The sequence below is a fragment of the Sciurus carolinensis genome, chromosome 5 (assembly GCF_902686445.1).
Source record: "Sciurus carolinensis chromosome 5, mSciCar1.2, whole genome shotgun sequence".
Classification (NCBI taxonomy): domain Eukaryota; kingdom Metazoa; phylum Chordata; class Mammalia; order Rodentia; family Sciuridae; genus Sciurus; species Sciurus carolinensis.
In genome coordinates, this window is record NC_062217.1 from 111,033,740 (window position 1) to 111,058,911 (window position 25,172).

Here is a 25,172-nt window from a genome sequence, read left to right on the forward strand (position 1 = left end):
TGTCGTGTGCACTCTACACATGAATGATATCAGATTTATTCATCTCTGTGGAGGCTTTGTACACATGAGTCATTGGTATCTCCTTGATGTATAAAAATGAGAAATCTTGTCTTACCTTATTCCCTCTCTATCATATGCTGTATAATATATATACAACATAGAATGTGTGTATCATGAAACAGTTTGAAGCTTTAGTTCTAGAGTCAGAGTGCCTGAATTCATATTCCAACTCTACCATTTATATTAGAGGTGTGACCTTGAGCAGGTACTTCCCTCATCTATTCAATGAGAATAACAGTAGAACTTACATCACAGCATCCTTGTGAGGATTAAATGAGATAATACATGTAAATAGTTGACGAAGGGAAATACGCATAGTAAATGTGGCTTATAGGAAATACTATGCCAGTACATTTGTCCATATGGTAGAGTGCTAAATTCTAAACTCTGTTTCACAGCAGCACTGACAGGTTGCTCTCAGACCCTGAACTGAGTGCTACAGAAAGCCCTGTAGCTGACAAGAAGGCTCCAGGAAGTGAACGTGCCGCAGAGAGGGCAGCAGCTGCCCAGCAAAACTCTGAAAGGGCCCGCCTTGCCCCACGTCCATCATATATCAACATGCAGGTAATGGAATAAAGCAGAAAAGTCATGCAAATGTAGGGTGCTCAGGTGAGGACTTGAAGAATTCACTGAGTGTTTAGCAGTAAGTAGTTACAGAAACTGGCTTTTCCTTCTCTGCTGTGGTCAAAGTGAAATTTAAATATATATGTAATACTTAGGAATTGGTTTTACTATAAACATTAACAATGAAACAGGATTTAGCTTAAATGAGAAGAATTCTTTAAAATATGATATTAAAATGACATAAAATAATTTGTGTCACTGTGGCTAATGCAAATAACATTCATCTGTTATTTGAAAAGAATTTAGATGAATGCAAAAGGCTACATTTCTAAGTATTACTGGCTCATGACATTGTCTTGGATAAACAGATCCAATATTCTTGTTTTTATTATTGTAAACAAATGGGATACATGTTGTTTCTCTATTTGTACATAGAGTCAAGGCATACCATTTGTGTAATCATAAATTTACATAGGGTAATGTTGTTTGATTCATTCTGTTATTTTTTTCCCTTTCCCCCACCCCTCCCACACCTCTTTTCCCTCTATACAGTCCTTCCTTCCTCCATTCTTACCACCCTCCTTAACCCTAACCCTAAACCTAACCCTAACCCTAACGCTAACCCCTCCCACCCTCCATTATATGTCCTCATCCGCTTATCAGCGAGATCATTTGTCCTTTAGCTTTTTGAGATTGGCTTATCTCACTTAGCATGATATTCTCCAATTTCATCCATTTGCCTGCAAATGCCATAATTTTATCATTCTTCATGACCCAGTAATATTCCATTGTATATATATGCCACAGTTTCTTTATCCATTCATCAATTGAAGGACATCTAGGTTGGTTCCACAATCTGGCTATGGTGAATTGAGCAGCAGTTAATATTGATGTGGCTATATCTCTGTAGTATGCTGATTTTAAGTCCTTAGGGAATAGGCCAAGGAGTGGGATAGCTGGGTCAAATGGTGGTTCCATTCCAAGCTTTCTGAGGAATCTCCACACTGCTTTCCAGAGTGGCTGCACTAATTTGCAACCCCACCAGCAATGTATGAGTGTACCTTTCTCCCCACATCCTCGCCAACACCTTTTGTTGCTTGTGTTCTTGATAATCGCTATTCTAATTGGGGTGAGATGGAATCTTAGGGTAGTTTTGATTTGCATTTCTCTTATTACTAGAGATGTTGAACATTTTTTCATATATCTGTTGATTGCTTGTATATCTTCTTCTGTGAAGTGTCTGTTCATTTCCTTAGACCATTTGTTGATTGGATTATTTGTATTCTTGGTGTAGAGTTTTTTGAGTTCTTTATATATTCTGGAAATTAGCGCTCTATCTGAAGTATGAGTGGCAAAGATATTCTCCCACTCTGTAGGCTCTCTCTTCACATTACTGATAGTTTCCTTTGCTCTGAGAGAAAGCTTTTTAGTTTGAATCTATCCCAGTTATTGATTCTTGCTTTTATTTCTTATGCTATGGGAGTCCTGTTAAGGAAGTCTGATCCTAAGCCAACAAGTTGAAGATTTGGACCTACTTTTTCTTGTATAAGACGCAGGGTCTCTGGTCTGATTCTGTCCAATATTCTTATATTCTTTTGTCTGTGAAATGGAGATGATAAATTTGGTGCCATTTTGAGATGGTTATGAAAATAATATGAAATTTTTTAGTTCCTTGAAAGTAGATGCTGTTATTCTTGATAATTGTGTTGATTCACACTTTTTTTTTTTTTGGTACCAGGGGATTGAAACCAGAGGTGCTTAACCACTGAGCAACATTCCCAGTCCTTTTTATTTTTATTTAGAGACAAGATCTCAGTAAGTTGCTTAAGGTCTCACTAATTTGCTGAGACTGGCCTTGAACTTGCTATTCTCCTGCCTCAGCCTCTCTGCAATTATAGGTGTGTGCCAGCGCACCCAGCTGGTTCACAGATTTTTATGATTATTTAAAGCAACTTCCTCAACAGGACTTTTCTCTATATTAATTTTCAAAGGTTTAGTTTAATTACTCTAAATAGATTTCTAACCATGAAATTCAGAAATCTGATTTCCATATAAATCACAATATGAAAAAACAAGGATTTTTTTGCTCTGGGCTTAAAAGAAAATCCTATAAATATTCTCATTTTCAGTGCCAGTTATTGGGTAGACTCACTTCCTTCCTAGTAGGGATTTGTCTCACTCAATTCCCCTACCTCCATAAAAAGATGAAAATCTTTTTACAAAATCCTAGAAGCAGACACTCTGTCATAGATAGGTATGTAAAAGAAATTAGTTCATGGAAGTGAGTTACAGGACTAAGTCCCAGAGTGAGCTACAATTCAGTCCTCCTTATCTTTGTTTTAATCCTTTGCATTTGAACATTTCCATGAATTTGTAGGTGACTATTATTATAAAAACCATGGCCTTCATAATGTGTCAGTGTTAAAGATATTTACTTTACTTTGTGTGGTAAATTTATTTTTGGTTAGCATAGATTAAAATTCTCCCATTTAAGATGTATCAATTCCCCTTTATCATCCCGTTGTGTTTTGGTTTCATATTGTGGTTCTTGTCTTCCTTTTTATCAGGTTTATACCTTCAGTGGACCAATTTTATGTCTGTTTTTTAGAATAAATGAGAGTGTTCTTGGTGGCATTATTTCCACTTAAATAGAATAGATGTACTTATGTCATTAGTGAATAGCCAAGTTCTAAAATCACTAGAAAATCAATAATAGTCATTGAGCAGTGATAGGAGAAAGATCAAAGACTTCCCTGTTCTCTGTAACTAAAAATGGTATATGTCTCCTGACTGCTGTTGAGTGCTTTGTTGCTAGTTTTCTCTTCACACTTTCCATACTTCCCAATTTATTTTATAGTTATTTCTCTTATTCAGCTCTCCTAAGACTATAAGTCATTGAGGCTGTCGTTTATTTTTGATTAATTATTGTATTCTTCTGTAAAACTCTCTTTTAACCACTAGGTTCTCAATATTTATTGAGCAAGTGAATCGAGGTTTTTACCACACCTCAACCTTGGACATTAATAAGTAAAAGGCGATTTTAAACTCCTGATGTCGTGTGAGAAGTAGCATTTCAAAAATGTCATTATATAGTGTTATCTAAAAATCCGCCCCTCCAGATTTATTGTCATCTTCTTAAAAGTTCTAACACCTCCATCCTATTTGTTTGGGACAGCCTGTTGACTTCAGCCATCCTGGCCTCAGTATTGTTCAGAGCACATTTCACTCTCAGAAGCATCCTGGTTCAGACCACAAATTACATGGGCACCTACCATGACACAGTCTTCTTGGAAGAAGAGTCAAAGTGATTGTGCCATTTGGTTCTTGATCCTTCTGGTGGGCCTTTGAGAATGTGTAAATCAAGTCTTAGCAAGTTCCTAATTTGGAGAGTTGAGAATACTAGGTTAGGATTTGAGATGTACCTCTATCGGTACTACTATCCTTAGAAAGACCTGTCTTTGTCTCTGCATAGATCTGACTCCACCACAGTGACTCATTTGATATTAGTGGAGTATATGTGTGGCACCATCCTAATCCTGCACCCCCAAACAAAACAAAACCAAAAAAAAAAACAAAACAAAACTGGTTTAAATTTGTTAATGTTATAGATTAACATTCTAGACTGTAATGGTTACAGATCATTTTCATTTTATCTCACCTCAAAAGCAAAGACTATGTCAGTTAGGTTAATAACTTCTGAAGTTGTATTGACATGCCACCTCAGGTCATGCTTACCTAGATGAAGAGGGGATTTTGAAACAGAAAGGAGGACAGTAGATACCTGGTAGCATTTTGATAATGTGTTAGTTTGAAACTTAGTGAAACTGTTATTAGGTTATTCACTATACTTCAGCATATAAATGGTTCCGGTATACCAGATATTCTTAGTAAATAGGATTTTTTTTTCTTTTTGAAGGAAATCTTTACCTCTTGTCATTGCTATGACTTCAAGTCAAAAATAGTAATTTGTTATTCTAATTAGTTAGTTTGGAAAGTATGTTTAGATTTATCATGCCTGTGTTAGATTTCTGTCATCCCATGGTGCAGAGCTTATCATATATCTTAAGGCATATAGTCAAAACCTTTGTTATCTAATCATGGAGTCTTGGCATGGCATTTGGAGAAACTGGTAATAAAGACATTTTCTCTGCTTCATTTTCAGGCATTTGACTATGAACAAAAGAAGCTATTAGCAACCAAAGGTATGTGATATATTAATGATTTATACCTTGATTGTTTTTCAGCATATTCAATAAATGGTTTTCAAGAATCATGGTTAGCTGAGAAACTGGTCACTCATAAAAAGAAACCTTGGGTTCAAGGTACTCAACTTCTGTTGAACGTTTTGTTGAATGTATCACTATTCCATCAGTTAGAAGTTGGGTAGCTTTTTTTTTCCACTGATCGTTACTTTGGGTACTATATTTTATTAGGATATTTTAGGCATTTTTTTGTTAAGAAATAAACATTGAGTTATCATTTCTTCAATATATCAAAAGTAACCAAGCTCATCATCACTATTTTATTTAAGAAATACATTAAACATACTAAGAATCTGTCTTATATTCTGTTTTCCAAAGCTATGTTAAAGAAACCAGTGGTGACAGAGGTCAGAACACCTACAAATACCTGGAGTGGCCTGGGGTTTTCTAAATCCATGCCAGCAGAAACTATCAAAGAGCTGAGAAGAGCCAACCATGTGTCCTATAAGCCCACCATGACGACCACTTATGAGGTTTGTAGTCACACTCTGCCCATTCTGCCTGTCTGCTCTCAGTAAAAAGGTCAGGTCCTTCCCCCGCCTTGTTCTAAATTATAGACATCAGGAAAAATTATTAGCAGTCATGTGTTTTTATTTCTAATCTTATAAATGTATTGTTATAAAATTGCATTCTTATATATTTCACTGTTTTATCTGCTTTCTCTCAAAGTTTTGCTGCTTTGCTAAGGAGATGTAAATTGGGGTGTGTTTTTGTTGGGGAAGAAGCATCATAAGTGACCCTAAGACTAAGATGAAGTAAAGGGCAGATGTAATAGTCCATAAAAATGTATAAAGAGGCCTTTTGTCTAAGAGTATCACTAGTAAGGCCACCATAGGGGGAAAAGGCAGATATTCAACCAAAACAGGTTTTCAGATATGAGTTAAAAATTCTCTGTGTTCAGATGAGCCAAGAACACAGCAGGAAATATCTCAAACAAGAGCTCCAAAATTTTTATGTTTCCCAGATGTTGGCTGCACTGCTCCGGGTGAGACTGGGAAGTTGGCATTCCTAGCATGTGGAGGAGGGTCCAGAGTTCCATACTCCTCAGCCAGGCTCCATGTGACTCACTATGCAGGCCTTTTCCATTTGCGAGTGTCAGGTTTTGGCATGAGGCTTTGGTGTGGGGGTGGGGCTGGAGAGTGAGCCCGCACAGTGCACACAGGATACTGGGGGACTGCAAACCCAAATGTGGATGAAAACGATTAATCCAAGAATCAGTGTTCAGCTGGAGCACCGCAGGCTGAAAAACAAATACTGGTTAACGGTTTCATAATTGTTAGTCTAATAACTAGCACTTGTAGATTGCCCTTCTTTTCTCCACCCATTTTCTTTGTAATAAATTAGACTGTTGATGAAAGGCAAAAAAAGCAAACATGCTGGGTTTTTTAAATTTTTTTCTCTTTAAGTCAAAAAAGAAAATACTATTGAAATTCTTAAAAGAATTGTTTCCTATGGACTTCATTGTTAGTGCTGCAGTAGTCACCTGGCAGACTGTATTTAAAGATTGAAGTGACCTTCAGCAGTGAGAATGTAGGAACCATTATGAAAAATTGCAAGGCTGTGGGAGGTACTCCTCTTGCTGCTATTACAGCTGAGAAAAAATAAACATCTCCTTTTGTTACCAGAAACCTTAAAACTGCAGTGCTAATCCTTAGACTTTGAATTTTGGTGCACCCTATGGTGGCCCACTACATGCACCCTTGCTTTGGGCAGAGTGAAGTGCTGGGTTGATGATTGTGTTTCTGTAGTTTCAGAGATGAAATAGTCAACTTTAGAAATGTGCATTCAGTTCTTCTCTCTAAAACCAATAGTATGACAAGTTGAAAATGATAATCACTTCAGGAATATAGTGTTCAAGTACAGGGGCTGTGAGTCTGGTAACCACCACTGACCAGATATGTAGCTCTGGTGAGTAACTTCACTCCTCTGAGCCTGTTTTCTCATTTGGGTGTAGCTAGGAAGACATCAGAGCGAGGGCATGCCATGCTCAGCATGGTGCACAGTAAGTTTTTAGTAATATTGAGCAGCTATTATTCTCACTGAAGAAATTGTCCCAAAGTAAACCAACACCCTGCTGGAAGATGAGATTGTGTATATGAATGCTTATTGGTGGAACTAATTCTGCACATTCAAGCCACTCGTTCATTTTGTACCCAAAGGAATACCTCAGAGTATTACATTCACCTTTAATGTATTATTAATACTTATCTTAAATCACATTTATTTAATTCCTTGTGGTTTTAGTTTCCATTCACTGTTCATTCAGTTCTCAAAATCTCCCAGTGGGGAAAGATTGGCCCAGAGTGGATAAGTCTTCAAGTAAATGTCAGAGGAAGAACTTGAGTTTATTTTACAAAATTTCCATCTAATACTGATTTAACACCAAAGACACATAGCCAAAGGTGATATGTAAGTGATACAGAAACATGTTGCCACACTATACAGGCATAAGAATTACTTAGTGAGCTTGATAGAAGAAACTCACTTTCTTCCTCCAAGATCTCATTCAGCAGGTAGGGAGTGAGTGGCAACCAATTTTCTGTGTTTTCAGCAAGAACCTAGGATGATTCTGATGGAGGTGACCCTAAGGAATCACTGCTATAAGGGGATGCAACACTAAAGGGAGGGGTGATGGTAACAATGGGCATAGGAACCTGAAAGATTTCTGCTCCAGTCCTTATCCAAGGTCAGATAGACTATTTGCTGTGAGCAGAGATGTGCCAGGACGCTATCCCTGTGACTGAACCCCTTCCGGTGACTTTTCTTGTTTCCTGTCTTGAGCTAGCCTGCTGCACCATCCTGCTGGTGTCTAGCAGCCCATTCACACTGAGATGGGGGAGGGAGGGCAGTGATTAGCTAGAATGAAGCATGGGCATTCACCATGTATTCTGCTTTTCTTCACTGCCCCTTTGAATGCTACTGAAGGAAAGATATGATCCAGCTTTCTTTAGGAATGATATTCTGGATCTTCTGGGGCTTTGCACTTTCCCTTAATGCATCTCTCATCTACTGAAATGGAGGAACAGGGACCCTCACATGGCATCTGATTTTCTGCAGTGGTTATTACCTGCATGTGTGTGCCTGTCCCTTTGTTCTGCCATAAGGGAAGGATTGAAAACAGAGAAGTAAGGATTTTTTCAGTGGATTAGGATGTGGGGAAGGACCTGGGGAACAATAGAGAGAACAGTTTTTATTCAGAGACCGCATCTATGCTTATAGCACTGATCATTTTAAATTGTACAGTGACTAGAAATACCTGTACCCTCCTTTGGAAAAGAGCCTTTACTCTTTTTTCCAAAAGAATGTAAAACCAAAGGAACAAGTAGAATGCTGATCTACAAGCAGAAGCAGGTGAGGGCTGCTCGCTCAGTGTGCCAGGGACCAAGGGTTTCCTGCTCCAGGAAGTTTACTTGAGGCAAGAATTTGATACTTTGAGCTCTGTATTCAGTATTATTGTGAAGCTAGACTTGAGCAATTTTTTCCATTTTTCAGGCAGCCACCGAGAAATCAGTTCATTCCAAACAGCTTCTTTAGATAAGAAGCAGGCACTTTAAAGCTTTTTGGTTTCCTCTAAGACACAAAAATATGACTCTAACCACTTGATGTTACATTGGGACACCAAAAGTCAAACAAAAGGCCACTTTGATCTGAATCTTCTCTGTCCTATCAACAAAGATGCAAAGAGGTTGGGGATTCTTTTTGCCGCCCATCTCTTAAATGCATTAGCAGTGGTCCTGTGAAGTAAATAAAAGCTTGCATTGGAAATCAAAGATGGTTTTCAATTTCCACATCACTAAGTAATGAGGGTGTCTGATTCTTTTTAAATCTTTATGAATCTAAGAGTGGAGGAGAGCTGCTCTTTGTGGATATTTTAGATTAGTTAGTAGATAACTAACCTGTAGATATCACAAGATTATGTTTTACTTAATGTTTCCTGAAACCACTATGTTTAACCAGTTCTCATGTAGCTGTGTGAATTAAGTCAGTCTGGATCTTAAATGAGTGGTTACATAACTCAAAAAGAGTTTAGATTCCAACATTTGTAATATGAAAGTACCATTCACCATTCCATCACTAATGATTCTGGTAACTGTCATGTTTGAGCATTTTTTTTTTTTTTTCTTACTGCCTAGGATTTTTCTTGGTTGAAGTACATTCTTAAAGTTACTTTCACTAACAATTCCAGTTTTTGGTTTCAGGAGCCTTACTTCCTCTATATCTCTTCCTAAAAGTCAGCAAAGACATCCTTACAATGTAGGGAGGAGAATCTTCGAGATTCACTTAGTACTTTCACAAATACTAATTACCTTCTGTGTTCTAGATACAATTCTATTCACTAGAGAATACAAGGTTCTTGCTTTCAGAAATAGAACTTTCTTTTTGGTAATTAGGAAGAAACACAAAACAAATAAACAAGAAGGTATTAGGTAACCGACGTCCCAAATAAATATGAAACAGAGGGTGCTTCGGATTGGGTAGCCACAGAATAGATTGTATGAGCAGATATGACAGGCAAGCTCTAAGCCCCAGTGGATAAGAAGCGCCAATCTTGGGCAACAGTATTAAGCTAAGGGAGCAGCTTGTGCAATTGTCCTAAATTTAGAAGTAGCTGGTGAGTCTTGGAGCCAAAGGAGATAGAGTAGGGGGGCATTAGTGATGAGGTTGGAGAGAGGCAGTTCTGGAACACTTCAGCCCATGGTAAAGTACAGTGCCAATTATTGAACAATTACGAAGCTCAATTTTGTAGCACCTCTGCCTATGGTAAAGAATACTAGAAATTATAGCTCAATTTTGGAACACTTTTGCCCAGGGTAAAGTACAATGAAAATACATTACAAGACTTTACACAAAGGCATGATTTGTTCTAAGCTGCATTTTTAAGAAATCAGTATTGCTTCATATACAATAGATTATGGGGGAAGAGGCAGCAAGGATAGCTTTAGAATGGCTATTAAGGAGGCAGTTGGTGACTTTTGTAGAGATGGAGAGCAGTGGGCAGATTTGAGTCATATTTAGTGATAATTGATAGAACTCACTAATGGATTGGATATATTGAGGGATTGAGGAATCAAAAATGAACCTTCAAATTTCAACTGGAGCAAATGTGAATGAGTGGTAGTATAACTTGCTAGGATGTAGGAGTTCAGAGAAAGGAGTAGTTTGGGGGATAACTGATGGGGATGCATAGTTGGTGACTCATTTTTAAGCATATTATTTAAAATACTTATCAGATTATAAAATGAAGATACCAGATTGGCAGGTCTGATTCTAAATTTCAATAGAGAAGTCAAATCTAGAGGCAGAAATATGGGAGTCACTGAGCTTTGAAAGAGATTTGAGACTACTTAAAGAGAAAATAGAAGAAAAGAAGTCCTAGTACCAAGCAGCAGGATAATGTGAAATTTAGAACAGAAAAGAGGAGGAAGATCCTACAAATGATACAGTGAGGTGGGTGGAACACCTGGGGACTGGACTGTCATGATGCCAAAGATGGAAATATTTAAAGGAGACATACTTAGCTGTGGTTATGCTGCAAGAGTGAGTGAAGTTTATCGAAGGGAACAGTAAAGGATTCCCTTGGAATTGCCTAGAGAACATAAATCTTTGAAAATCAGAATCTTGACTTTGAAACTTTAGTATAAAGTAGGTTACCCATAACATAGTGATTTAAATAAATGATTAAAAGAATGAATAAATACAAACTTAATGCAAACTTTGCAGTGTTTTAAATTATTATTTTCATAACTTTGAAGAATTTTAAAGGGTAAATTATTCTTCGTCTACTTTGTTGGAGAGACCATTACTTGTTTGCAGGAGAATAACACAAGCATTTCCAGACCTGTCTCCAACATCTGACTGTTGGTCTGGGAGCTTGAGTCTTTTCAAAACATTGGCTCTACTTGACCCTCCTTGTGTGAAACAAGGCAAAGAACCTCTGCTATACTAGCTGGAAGATTTGCTTTTTGGTTCCTGAAAGTACAGAGGAATGTCAGGAACCAGTTTTCCAATTATAAAATTAAAAAATCCCCTTTATAGGGGATTCTTTATACTGGGTACTCCCAGAATGCTGATCAGTTCCCCATAAAAAAGGGAAAAGACTCCACCTTGTACAGTACCTGTGTCACTTGTTGCCAGAGGACAAAAGCTGTGGTAAGGAAACACAATCTCTTCTTGAGAATCAGCATGCAGTGTTGGAAAAGAAGTAAACAGTGATGGTATGACTTGGGTTCTTTCCTCCTTCCACCATGAGAAATTCACTTTATCAAGCATTTCCTTACATGGCTTTAACTCTTCACAGGGCTCATCAGTGTCTCTCTCACGGTCCAATAGTCGTGAGCACTTGGGAAGTGGAAGTGAATCTGACAACTGGAGGGACCGAAATGGAATAGGACCCACAAGTCACAGTGAATTTGCAGCTTCTGTTAGCAGCCCCAAGCGTAAACAAAACAAATCAAGTGAGTTTTGACTTTTATTCATACTTTTAAGCATAATCAGCTTAGAATGTGCTAATTTGACTTGAGGTAATATTGAACTGGTTCCTGAAACATCAAGTGCTTGGTATAATCCATGGGCCACCTTCTCTTTGTAGCTTTATCTGTGTCTCCCAGTGAAGCAGGTCACTTGTTTCTCTCCTCTCACTGCATTTTGTACACCCTTGCACTCTGGTACTCTTTATCCTGAAGTATAATGATTTATTTCTCTCTCCCTATAGAATTTGAGCTCTGCAAGTCAGAGATCATTTATTCAAAAAACATTTATTAAATGCCTATGGGCCAGGCATTCTGTTAGTCTGTGTCTTGTTATTTTTTCAGAAATGCCTACCAGATTGTCTGACACCTAGGAAGTAGTGTAGCTGCTTGGTAAATGTTTGTGGATTGAATAATACAGAAACATCCAGCTTACCAGGAAAAGACAAAGACGGAAGAAAACATTTGAGAGAAATCTTAGCGTTTAGGCAATTGAAAAAAGACTGACCAGTGTAGCACTGAAAGTGAAGAGCAGGATTTGGATTTTTAAATTGACAAGATGTAGCTGAACTAGCCTAAGTAAAACAGCAGTATCCCACTTTAAAGCATGGGTGTCTGAGCAAACACAGCTAAGACTCAGGATGAGTCCATGCTTTGTCTGCATTAGCACCTGCAGTTCTGGGATGTATAAATAGGTAAAGAGACAGGAATTAGCATAATCATCACAAGATGTACTCTTAATTCCTTTTTTCTGGGTTTTTGGCAAATTTTGGAATTCCAAAACATGTAGCTTGGAGTTATTGGAAGACTACTTGAAGAAAGGCAAACTACATGAACTCCGTAGAACTTGCTAACAGTCAGTTGTTACCATCAGTCAAGTCAGCTGCGTTGTCAGAAGTCTCAGATTTGAAAAGACCAGTCATATTTTTGGCCAAGTCTAAATAAGAAAACAAGATCAATTCTTTCATTCCCAGGTGCACTGTCAGTAGCAGCCTGGAGACTTGCTATTATTTACTGGCAGGATCCTCCAATTCTGTCGGTCTGATTGGGCTGAGAGGCAGGCTGGTGCCAGTTACAGATCTAGGGGTATAAATGACCTACTGGAGTTAGTTTTGTGCTTTTCTTAAACTTTACTTACATTCTCTTATATAATGTTGAATAATTGACTATACTATGTAATTGAATTGATGTTTAGAATTAAGATGGAAGAATCACTAATAAAAATAAATGATTAAAGAAGCTCAGTTGTTTGGCCTTTGTCAGATATTTAAGAGTGTGAGGAGTTTTGAAAAGGTCATGGAAACTAGTAGTTAAGATAAAAAGAAATGTAAGAAAGTTGTGGGCCATTATAAACATTTAACAGAATAATTTCAACATCTGTTCTTCAAATTTTTACTATTTAGCAAAACAGTATTCTTAAGTAAAAGCTACCTTACCTTTTTTTAATTTGTGCAAAATCTTTAAAGTGTGCGGTGTGTTTTATATTGGTAGAACATCTTAATTTCCATGAGTCTTATTTCAGTGGCTCAATAATTACATGTTGCCAGTGTTATCATACTAAACAGCACAGCTCAGGTAATTCTCCTTAATACCTTTGTCAAGGTCTCCAGAGCTTCCCTTTTCCCTGGGTATCCCTCTTTATTACTCTAGTGTAGTTTTCAGTAGCTTCCCTTTTACCATCTGAAAAGTAAGTTTCTTATTTGCACAGTAAATTATATGGCCAGCCTGCCAGTGACTTCCATGTTCTCAAGTCCAGTGGTCACTCTGTTGTGCTCATGGCATTCAGCTTTGTGTCACTGTTTTTAAAAATTAAAATAAAATATGTATACATATAAGTATGTATATATTTTTTTTTAGATGGACACATTCTTTTAAATTTTTATGTGGTGCTGAGGATAGGGCCTCACACATTCTAGGTGAGCACTCTACCACTGAGCCCCTGTCCCTTTGTGTCACCTTTGACCTAGCACCTTGCTGGTCACTCCTCAGTCTTTTCTGCTTCACCTTTAAATGACAGGCCTCAGTATTTTAGGGTCTTGTTCTGAGACTTTTCTCTGCACATTCTCCTTACAAGAGAGAAAACATCTGTTTTTAAGAGAAAAAGACAACTTATGAGGAAATTCCTTTCACTTGAGATATATAAAGGGCATCTCCGTTGGAAGATGGAAACGACTGGAAAGAGTGACTAATGGCACCAAAAACCCATGCAAAACAAGACTTAGGTCTGGCAGATGCACGGAACCCTAGAGTAGATTAGATGGATCAAGACTGCATTAGGGGAGTGTCTTCCTCATCCCTCATCTCTCTAGGAATCCTTCCTGAAGCTGCATCAGTAGTGTCAAGGACAGCTTTCCCACCTAGCAAGAGCCATTCGTTGGTCAGGGAGGCAGGAATTATCTGAGCAGCTCTGCTCAACCCTCCAGATCAGCGTGTTTGTATGTTGGGTGAAATACCTGACATGGTTCAATGGTCCATCGCCCAGCCTTGTTTGTCACTTGGTCTGAGAACCACAATGTGTTGAAACCTTTTCTCACCAAATCATCTGTGCAGGCAAGGCAAACTTCTGCATTGCTGTGTTAGAATTTTCCTCAAGAGACAAATTATTTTATCATAATTTAAATCCAGGAACTTCAGCATATCATTCTTATCACTCCTTAAATTATTCCTAATTTTAGAAGTGCTGTTTAGTGAACTTACCGCACAGTTTTATTTTCCTAGGGAATGAGATTTATGTTGCAATATCCTACAGTTTCTGACCAAAGGAAAGCACAACCAGGGATATAGAGGGCCACCTGCTATCTAAGAGGAGTCTGGACTTATAATAACATCCCACACTTTATTGTGTCTTCCTTCCAACTCCTCATTTAATTCACATTAAGTCAATTATAAAGAGTGAATGCTTCTGAATGCTCAGGGAGAATATGATGAATGATTATTAACTACAGAGGCACTGCTGCTGAATTTCTGCCTCCCAAGTGTAACTTTTAAATGGCAAGAGCCTCCCCGAAAGCAATAACCAGCATTTCCTTAATGAAAAGCCAATATTTCAGTAAAGGATTGCTGTAGTGCTGCAGCTACTGCTCTGTTCAGTGGAACAATGAAATCTGAAATATTTGGGTGATTAAAACTTTTAATTAAACCATGTTCTCTCTGGGCATTTACACTTCCAGTCTGTCTTTCCTTTGCCTTTCAGCGGAACACTATCTCAGCAGTAGCAATTACATGGACTGCATTTCCTCGCTGACAGGAAGCAATGGCTGTAACCTGAGCAGTTCCTTCAAAGGCTCTGACCTACCAGAGCTTTTCAGCAAACTGGGCCTGGGCAAATACACAGATGTCTTCCAGCAACAAGAGGTCAGTCGTTACTTATTTTCCTGGTGTCTTTGTTTTGGTAATGTATATGACAACCTCTAGAAGGAAATCACTGATTGACCTATTGCTGTGCCGTCACTGAGCATTTATTCAAGTCTCATAGCTTGTTCTTGCTAAGGAAAATGTCATTCCACTACTTATTTATTTACTGCAGGTAGTAAACACAGAATAGCAGAAATACAGAAAGCAGTGTTTGCAAAAGGCACCATAGCCTTCTTTCCATTTTAGCTAAAAGACCTAGCTGTGCTGTGTTGACTCATAGAAGCTGTTGGATTCATAACTTCACTAAGGTCAGTGTCAAGGCTGCAGTTTACAGGATTTCCTGAGTCTGTTATCATAGAAGTAAATAGCAACATCTGAAAAAAATCTTTAGCTATTTTTGATCCATTAGACTCTGTTCTCACAGAATATCATATTTTTTCACATGCTTATTTATTCATTAAATGACTGGGTTTTGACTGAACTGAAACAGAACTGAGTTATTCTGAACCTTCTCTACTATGGATTTTGATCATACTGATCAATCATGGCCTACTATGCACTGGCATACAGGACAAAGCCCTGAGCATGATGCATTATAAAAATACATCATGTTACTAGGGCACACAAACCTAATGCCTCATAAAATTAAAATGGTTCTATAACTTTCTCTTTTTCAAATCAAGACATAGTCCCAGTTTGATGCTAGTTGGCTTGATTTCGTGTCAGAGAACATTAATTAAAGTCAGTCTTTTCCAGGCATGTACCAGTTGATAAAGAATTGAAGGTTTTTATTAGGTCATTTGTATCATAAATTCAATGTATTGCCCATGGCTTAATAAATAATTAAGTTTAATTACTGAATGTTTTTGTTATACTAAGATTGCCATGTAAAGCTGAATTTCAGGGAATTGATTTTATATTCTTTCCTCTGAGTTAGTGTTCTTTTAACTAAGGATTTCTAAGTTGGATAGCCCTTTACAGTGCTATCTCCATTTATTTAATCTTGCTGGTTCAATGAGGGCAGCTGACTGGGAAGCACAAGGGCAGATGTAGTATAACTTGTCCAGACCCAGAAGAAAATGTTATTCATTGGTATCTAGGTTTGACTTTACTTCTGTTTCCTATTTGAGAAAGCATAATAATAAACTTATCTTATATTCCTCTTGTCCCATACTTCCAAAAATAAAACATGTGCATGCACAGCCAGAATAGCTTTATCTAATATTTTATTAACTAGGCCTGTGGCTTACACGCCCACTGCCTGATTTTGTCAATTAAACCTTATTGAGCACAACCACTCCCATTTGTTTATGCATTGTCTGTGGCTGCTTTTAAGCTACTATAGCAGAGCTGAGTAGTTGTAATAGAGACAATATGGCCTATAACATTTACTATGTGCCTTAAGTCTGGGGAACTTGAACTAGAGAATCTATTAAACAGAACTTCTAAAATCATATCTTTAGAGCCATGATCAGTGATCTTAAGGTTTTATAAGATCTAGATGTACCTTCAAAATCAAATCAGAACATATTAAATTATGTTCAGTATAACTTAATGAAAAGTATATTTTACTTTTAATGTTGTGTCAATCTTTTGTAGGATATTTTCTAAGAGTCAACTATGATTTAACAAGAATCCCCCATGAAATAATCTCATGAGATCAAATTTATTATAAGCATGTTAAAGATTCATTTAGCAACTTTCACAGATGCTATATCAATATACATTATTGAACAACCATAGCTGCCAGTTGCCTAACCTCTCTGGTGAACTTGTTGCTTTACATCGACAGTCACATTTGATGATTACCACAGCCCTGTGTTATTAACTCCCTGTGCCCACAGCTACTAATGGCAGAGTTGGGATCTGAACTCCAGGCTCTGGCTTCAGAGGCTGCAGCCTTTCTAGTCCTCCACATTATAAGATATAAGAATAGTGGAATCACTGGGCTATTTCCCTCTATACTTTGTTGTTACCAAAGAAACCAATTGCAGTATTCCTGCAAATACTATTTTTGTGCCATTTTCAGAAATAATCTGCTGGGTTGAGCCAAGCAAACTGTATAGCCTGTAGATCTAATATAGTCTAGGAATTCTATCAGTTTTCTGTACAACACAATGGAAGATACCATCTGTTGTATTATTTAGTTTCATTCTTATAAAGATTCACTTAACCAAACCAAAATCTAAAACTAAGAAATATTTTTTCTTTTTTTCTGGACAAATAATGTATTCCTTTTAAAATAGTATTGTATTTTCCTTTTTGCCATAGCTGCCAGGATGCTGAGAGCTAAGTTTTCTGCTGGAATCATCACTTTTATGTCACTATCTTTGTTTCCTAATCCTCCGTCCCTTAGCCACTACAGTTAGTTTTTGGAGGTAGGCATCACATAATTAATAAATAGTTATAATGAGGTGATGGAGAAAATAAATACTTAATATATTGGCTATAGATTGTTTTTTTTTTTTACCCACAGATTGATCTTCAAACATTCCTCACTCTCACAGACCAGGACCTGAAGGAGCTGGGAATTACCACTTTTGGTGCCAGGAGGAAAATGCTGCTTGCAATCTCAGGTGAATATCAACGTTCATCTCATTTTAAATCTGAAAAACCTCTGCCAGTGGTCTCATCTGGTGAGGCTGGTTGTTGTCATCAGCCACTTGTTGATACTCTGGTTCAGCGGGTTCTTCTGTCAACAGTGTGATAAATGCTGAGAATATCCCCCTCCTTCATCCAGCAATGGCTTGCTAATCCTTGCCTTGACAATGCTTTCCCTTAGAATAGATCTCTTCAAAAAGAGCTAACCAAAATTGCCCCATGCAGAACATGCGAATGGGGGAGGGGAGCTGGCGGTTTATTCTCCTGTTTACAGTTATGTTACAAAATAATCGCGGGGTTCATGAATGATTTTTTTTATTAGATATCATGTTCAAATGTGTGTCCTTGCATACCCGCCAAGATCACTACTCTGAGGGAAAAAAAGGACACTCGTAGTTTGCAACCTGACAGTTTGTCTTGATACTTTTAAATGTTCTCAATGTTTTAATAGGATTTGTGACTCACAAATGAATATAGCATCCTGAAGGCAGTCCCAGAATGAAGGAAAATAATGTCTGCCTCCTGTGACCAGCCTTCTTTGTGCATCTGTTGCCTATTCTGTGTATTAGACAATGCTCTAGGCTTATCTATTGGGTGCCGCTCATTTGGAAATAATTGAGCCAGCTGATTCAGGAGTTGGCAAATACATAGTAATGTACCTCAAAAATGTGTTTAGAGAAATGAAATTGAGATTAGTTTTTGAAGACTTTCCAATAAGGCTCTTGAATATCAAATTTATATGTGTACCAGTCTCTCAAAAAGACACTAAGGATAGAAGCCAAGAAAAATGACTTACTTCTTCAGAGGATTGAACTTGCAGGCTATATACCTCTATCAGGCAAGCGGTTACATCCAATTGGTGAAAGTTCATTCCAGACAGCATTCAACTAATCAGATCAGCAAATAAGTAAAACCTCTGATTCTTTATTTAGCAGCACATTGCTTACTTTACCCACTTCCCCATAAGGAATCCTTGATCGGAAGCAGGTATAAGCATAGCAGCTTTGATATAGGGGTGGAAATTCTGCCAGTGTACTTCCTGGTGGCAACTCTTCAGCACCTCCGTGGACAGAGTTCTGCACACATCAGTTTTAGAAATCTATCTTGACCTTGTATACCCAAGAGACTGCATTAATGGTACTCCACAAGGTAGTAACATAATTCCTGTTTACTCATAATTTATCATGGTGTAGTGAAAGAAAAGTGCCCTCAAAAAACTGCACTATCTCTGCCAAGTTGTGGGTCCTTGGGTGAGTTTTCAAACCTCTTTTGGTTTATTAATACTGAAGATAGATTGGAATAGATGATTGTGTAGGGTCACCTGCCATTTCTAAGACCTGTCCTTTTATGTAACATGTCATCCGGTTTATGGAAATAGACAATAATGTTAACATTAAGTATTACTAGCGATGATACTCCCTTGTTCTTTCTTTCTTACCAGTTGTGGCAATAGGGTGGTTCGGCTTTGTTTACCATAAAACTCATCCTCAAAGGGTTATTCCTAGACTTAAATTAACTTTATTATGCTTTCATATTCTTTTATTAATTTTCAAGTGAAATTGATGAAATTTTATTTACTTACAAATTGAGTCAAAATGTGTCGATAGGCCGGCAGTTTTATACCAGTGAACTATACACTGCAAAACTCCGCCATTATTCACTACAGTTTCACGGAATGTCAGTGAAAATATAATGAAAATTAAATTCTTCATGTACTAGTACTAGACTCTGTGAAGGTTTCAACAATAATCAAATATCTCTGAGTAGCTTCCTAGGTTGCAGCTGGATCATCAGTACCTTTACTCTGCAGTACTTTTCACTCTGGGTTGTGGGAGTAGGGCAAGAATCACAAGGGATTTTTGAATCCTCTTTAAAAAAAATTTCCCACCATCGTCTTCAGTATGTTGTATGCCACCTTTGTAGAATGCCTCTCCGTGGGAGTCACAGCTCCTCTTGCTTTTAAAGGGAATTAGAGATGTTGAATAAGATGCCTTATAAATGCCTTGCACAGCATGAAGTATTTGATTAAGGATGATTTCACCTTACTTTGTTGAGTGCATTCGTTTGAACCCAGTAAATTGTTTTCTCTGCAAGTAGTAAGTTTTTAGTGAAAACCCTTCATCAAAAAGCCTCTTTCTCCAGTTCAGCTTATCTGATAACAAACACATCCATTTTAGTCCCAGAACATTCCATTTCCAGATAGACACAGGCTAGCTAGGTAGCCCTGACTTACATTTGTCTTGTAGTTATGCTGTTTGGGTAGGTACATAGTTTGTTCAAAAGCACTTTTTAAATGTTACAGATTTGTAACTTGGAGTTGTTCTTTCAAGTATGAGGTTTTTGTTTTGCTTTTATCTTGGACCAGATAACATGAAATGTTATAGGAAGAGGTGAAATTTATCTCTGGTAGAGATGGATTCAAGAACAAATTAGATCTTTATTTTCTTTTCAAATTTGTGATTTTGTGAAAATTCACAGATTTCTGAGTAATGTAGTGATCGTTTAGCTAGCTAGATGTGCAGAGACTCAGTGAAAGGAGTTAGCATTCCTGCTTACAGGCTTCCCATCCCAGCCTAAGGTAGATCTAACATTTCCCAACCTATTCTTTTAGTTTGTGACTCTGTTCAGATCCGCAACAAGATCCTGAGAGCTGCCAGGATTGTGTGAACCTTGGAATTTCAAAGAAAAAGGTTGGTATTTTTCCAAACTATCCCTTAGGCTTACTGAGGGAAAAAAAAAAAAAGGGAGGAAGGAGTTTGCTTTTTAATTTAAAAAACAACAAAAAGCTCTAATCTTTTCAGTAGAATTTGATCCTTGCTTGATGACCTCTCTAGAAGATTTTTTTAAAATGCAAAGCACAAGTGTAACATGTAATTGTTAGAAACTACATCTTTAAGAAATTCATCTTTAGGAGATGGTCAAATTCCTTCAGGAACATTTTCTTTTTTCAAGTTGATGGGACTTTTCAGAAAAAAATCTATATTTTTAAAAATTGTCTTTAGTGATTCAGTCATTTTCATGAGCTCTGTTGCACATGTGTGTGCTAGAAAAGAATGAGGATTAGCCTCAGTCCTTACCTTTCCTTCTCTATGACAGTGGTCTGATTTGTAGGTTTATTCTCCTGCAAGAAAACAAAGACCAAAGATAGTCTCCTAGTGTGACTGTGGTAAACTTTTCCAGGGGAGTCATTTGTTCTTAACTCTTCTGCAAGTTTGTCTTTAAATACATTCAACCTTGATTTGTGAATTTTAAAGTGCTATAGTTACGGGTTTTTTCCTTTAACAAAATGCACTTGTTCAGCTTTTAATGGAATTGTCATTGGTATTGTGATTCTGCAGGAACTTGAAACAGTAGCCACCAGGAGGCATGTTGGCATGTATCGTTGTAAAGATATTGTCCCTGTGTTTTTTTTTTTTTAAGAGTTTTTCAGCATTTCTATTTAAAAATAAATGTCATACTCTGAATATGAAATAATGCTGTCATTGCGGTGTGCCTGGATTTACCACTTTCTTGGGGTTGTCTTCCTGAGACCCCAGGTGGTCTTCTCTATCTGGTGGGTCACTCAGGGTATTAACTTTGTATCAGGGAAGTGGGGTTTCAGACTTATCACTTAGCAGATGTGTGGAGAAGTGACTTGCACTGTTTTTAAAAATCAGTTATCTGTAAAATAGAGAATGGTAATTATAGGGAGGAATTGAATAGCACATATATAGAGTGGTTTTCATATAATAAGTGCTAATAAATCACTTATTTGTCTTCTCTCCTAAGAACTACATGTGAACCAAAAAGCGGTGTCTCCACTGTGTCTTTGATCCTTTTAGAGCAGGAACTTTACTGTTTTGGAAAGCATTAGGCTACAGTGTTAAGGATGTTGACCCATCTTTCAAAACTCTGGAACATTCTGACCACATGGCCAGAAGAAACAAACAAACAAATAGCCTGTCAGTGTTCTTATCCCTAGCATTATGTCTCTGATCATAGATTTAGGATTGTGTGTATGTATGGTTGAAAAAACAAGTTCCATAAGATATTGAATCACCTGTTCCAGCCACCCACAAAAAATGAAAGATAACTTCCAGTCAACTGCATAATACTTCTGCTCCACTTGAAATTGAATAAAGATATTTGTATTTGGTGTTTATCAGAAACTGATTTCTAGAGTCTGACAATTTTACTTGTATGAAGGTAGTTCCTTCAGTGAGTCCAGGGTCTGTTGATGGTGGGGCTGCTTAGTCATAAACAAGGTAGTCTGCTTCAGTTAACTCTTACCCTTTCTGGTTAATAATCTTAATACCTGACAGTAGACAAACTAGACAGTGTTCTCTAAGTACTCTCATTTCTTCACAATTAAAATAGCGTACCTCACTTTTCCCTGAAGTTTTGGATTCAAGTATTGTTTGTTCCCAAGTATTAATTTTCTAAGCTGTACTAAGTTGAATTTTTATTCAAAGAAACCTTCTGACATGCTGCTTCATATTTCTCACTCAAGAAGACTTCATGTTTCTGACTCAAGAAGCATGCATTCTATGAGTCGGGAAGCTGTGGGGGCTGTGGCTTAATTGGGTACTCTTACAATATCCTCGGCTATGGGGTCTTCTTTTCACATCTGATTTTAATAACAAAGTGGTTGCTGTGTTTGACATGGGTAAGTTCACTAAGCATAATGATCTGTGTCATTGGTAATAGGTCTTCTCATCTACTTTTAACAGTCTTGATTGCCCCATCACCCTCTGAAATGACCTGTGGGTAGGTCAAACTGTTTCATGTGGTTAGAAGATTCAGAGAATGACATAATCCCCCAGGGGGCTTACAAGCCACAGTAAAAACTATTCGCTGTCCTTCCTTTTCTAGGCTACCAATATGCTGCCTCTAACAATCAGACTTTCTAGTAGAATCTTAGAAATGTCTTGACCATTAACTGAAAGTTTTCCTTTTGCCACCAGACGAGTTTATCCCCAAACCTACTCCGTTACCATTTTCAGAACTCTAATGCCATATCCTGTAGCACATGGAACATCTCCACTGAGCTGCTAGCTGCTAACATTTTTTTTCCCCCTCTCTCTCTAGAACTAAATAAAAACCGAAGAAAGCTCTTTGAACCACCAAATGCACGCACCTCTTTCCTGGAAGGTGGAGCGAGTGGAAGGTTACCTCGTCAGTACCACTCAGACATGGCCAGTGTCAGTGGCCGCTGGTAGCAGTCGCCCCTAGGCACACGCCCACAAGTAACTGTAGAGTTGGATGCAGGAGATCTGTGAACAGCCTGCCCTGCACGCCTTCTTCAGCACTCCGGTGTCTGGTATCAGGACCAAAGTATCTTATTTGCACCTGTACTTTGTGGCAGAAAGGAAGAAGAGAGAGAAGATGTTCTTATCTTGCCATACAAAATACCAAATGTGGATAGCTTTTTTTTAAATGGCAATTGGACAGAATCTGAGGATAGGGCTTTATTTCCTGTTTTTAATTTACCTGTATAACATATGCACTGATTTTTTTTTATACTTAAATGAAGGATAAATTGACATCTGGGATGCCAGAAAACTTAGAAGTTCTTTTGTTTGCTTGTTTTGGTATTTGGGGGATTTAAAAAAAAATAATCAAAGTGGAATTTTCTGGTACTGCTTTAAAATACTTATTGAGGCCTTTCAGCACTTTACATATTCTAATTTCTTGTCCTGTGGAACTTTTCTCTCTAATTATAATGTCACCTGACATTGGTACAGATCAGATTTAGTCATTTTTGTTTGAAATGGTACTGGATATTGATTTCTGTACAGAATATTCTGTGACTTGGGGAAATGTGAGTCCACTTGGTTATGGTCCAATTCTGTTCATTTATGTCAGCATCCTAGAAATACTTAGCAATGAACTAGTTCACAGTAGCAGGTGCAAAAACAGACCAAATGGACTTTGCAATATTAACCCTTTGCAGTCATTGTATTTAGCTGCTGCCTATATTGCTAAAATGATTTTAATGGTTGTCTGAGGGCAAAGGGCTGTTTTTTGTTTTTTAGCATACTGCCAGTAAAGGACACTTATTTATATCAAACTTTTATTTTTAGATATTATAAGCATACAGTACATAATTGATGAAATTGATATTTACTAGAGATTTATGATAGAGAATGGATGGCATTCAATAACTGGAGTCCTAGATTGTCACTTTATTTAAAAAGACAAACAATCCTCTGACAAGACAGCACTGTTGCCATTATGAAGAGAAAAAGATCGTGGTTCTTATGATGCACACCTTAGCCACGCTCCGTACGGTCGTAGGACTTTCCTAAAACTGTCTGCTTGTTTGTTGAGAATGGAAAGGCTTTATTTAAGTCTCCAGGGTTATAGTTTATAAAGATTGCTGAATTCTGAAGGAAAAAAAAGTACTGCTAAGTGGCTGGATTTATTGTTACATTCTTATACTGTGAAAGTCCAAGAAATCGGGCAACATTGTTTCCTGAGTCTTTTCAGACATCTTATTGTGGATTTATGAAGGGTTTTCAATCCGTGAAGAAAATCACTCAAGTGCCTTTCTTTCTTCAAAGCAATATTTCCACTATATTAATTTGTTGGAAAACTTTCCCATAGGAAAAGTTGTCAATTACCTGTAATGATTTATTTATGTTCAGTATCTTAAGACTTTCTACATGGACATAAACCACCCTCATGTGCTCTCAGCCAAAGGAATTAGATTACACAACATTGGGGGAATTACACAAATGTGGTATAAGAGGTACGCCTGACATTTTTCCATGATTAAGTCTTATCATTAAAGAACAAAAATTGATATTTTGCACACAGAAAATTTTTCACCTGAAGTTTTGGTTATGTATCCTTGAAGGCATAGACCATGAGCCTGTCATAAAATTAACAGTTCTATCTGGCATTAAGTGGCTACCCATTCCTCAACTACACCTAATCTGCTTAAGAACACAGAACTAAATCCTTCCCTTTGCAAGTACCATGTGCACGTGTATACAGATGATCATATGCATCTCCCTGACTTATTTGGTTGTATTAATTCACAGCATAACAGTTGGATCTGTTTCCTGTTCAACAGCTCAATTCTCTAAATTTTTCTTAAATAGGACCTTCCCTAAATTTAAAAAAAAAAGAGCTTGTTTCCTAGCTCTCTACCATTTGTATTTGCAATAGAAGGAAGATGGAATGAACATGCAGTATTCAGCTGACAGTGGTTTTATGAACAGACTTTGATATGCCAAAAGGGAAAACTGTCCCACTTAAACTAGATTAAATAGGGTGGCTAAAAATAAAACACTGGAAGTTATTTCACTTTCTCTTGATGCAATAAGGGAATATGACACTACAGTATACAAAGATATCGGTGTTATGATGCACAAAATATTTGGATTATTTGAAAAAAATGTTAGCTTTTAATCAATCTGTGCCTTAATAGTGACTGGTTATCTGTAAATATAGAACAGATACAGATTGTATTTTTGTGTGGGTTTTTGTCCTTCTAGCGACTTTTTTAAAATGAGAGATGGAATTAACATTGAAAATGGGAATTTTTCTAAACTAATCAATTGTTACATGAGAAATAAATTTATATAACCCCTTTGTATTGCTCTTATTAGAAATGTGTCTTCTTTTAAAAAAAATATTTATAAAAACTCTATGCCTGTCTTCACATTCTAAGAAAAATTTTTTAAAAAATCTTGGGCAAATTTCAGCAAAGTTGAAAGATGTTTCTGCAGTAGAATTGAATATGCATTCTCTCCCCTCTTGTTTTGCATTGACAGAACTCATTTTCAACCAGAAGTTAAGGCACTTTATTTCACCCAGTGAATCTAGGACCAGTAATCAATCATTGTTTCTCTGACCACCCATAGGTACATACAGAAAG

The 25,172-nt window shown here is 37.3% G+C and overlaps 1 protein-coding gene across 3 annotated transcripts in view; it reads left to right on the forward strand.

Annotated features, from left to right (window-relative positions):
• The window catches only part of Bicc1 (BicC family RNA binding protein 1), a 270,647-nt gene extending 245,757 nt beyond the window's left edge, over nucleotides 1-24,890 (forward strand). The window contains exons 15-22 of one of the 3 annotated variants that reach the window (XM_047553388.1): nucleotides 459-624; nucleotides 4,787-4,826; nucleotides 5,205-5,359; nucleotides 11,185-11,341; nucleotides 14,547-14,707; nucleotides 17,184-17,283; nucleotides 19,920-19,998; nucleotides 22,376-22,513. In XM_047553388.1, the coding sequence (XP_047409344.1) occupies nucleotides 459-624; nucleotides 4,787-4,826; nucleotides 5,205-5,359; nucleotides 11,185-11,341; nucleotides 14,547-14,707; nucleotides 17,184-17,283; nucleotides 19,920-19,975 (835 nt within the window). In that variant the 3' untranslated portion in view covers nucleotides 19,976-19,998; nucleotides 22,376-22,513. Of the gene's footprint in view, nucleotides 1-458; nucleotides 625-4,786; nucleotides 4,827-5,204; nucleotides 5,360-11,184; nucleotides 11,342-14,546; nucleotides 14,708-17,183; nucleotides 17,284-19,919; nucleotides 19,999-22,375 lie in introns of all 3 variants that reach the window. The other 2 variants (XM_047553385.1, XM_047553386.1) reach the window with 2 other exon arrangements.
• Nucleotides 24,891-25,172: the final 282 nt, after the last annotated feature.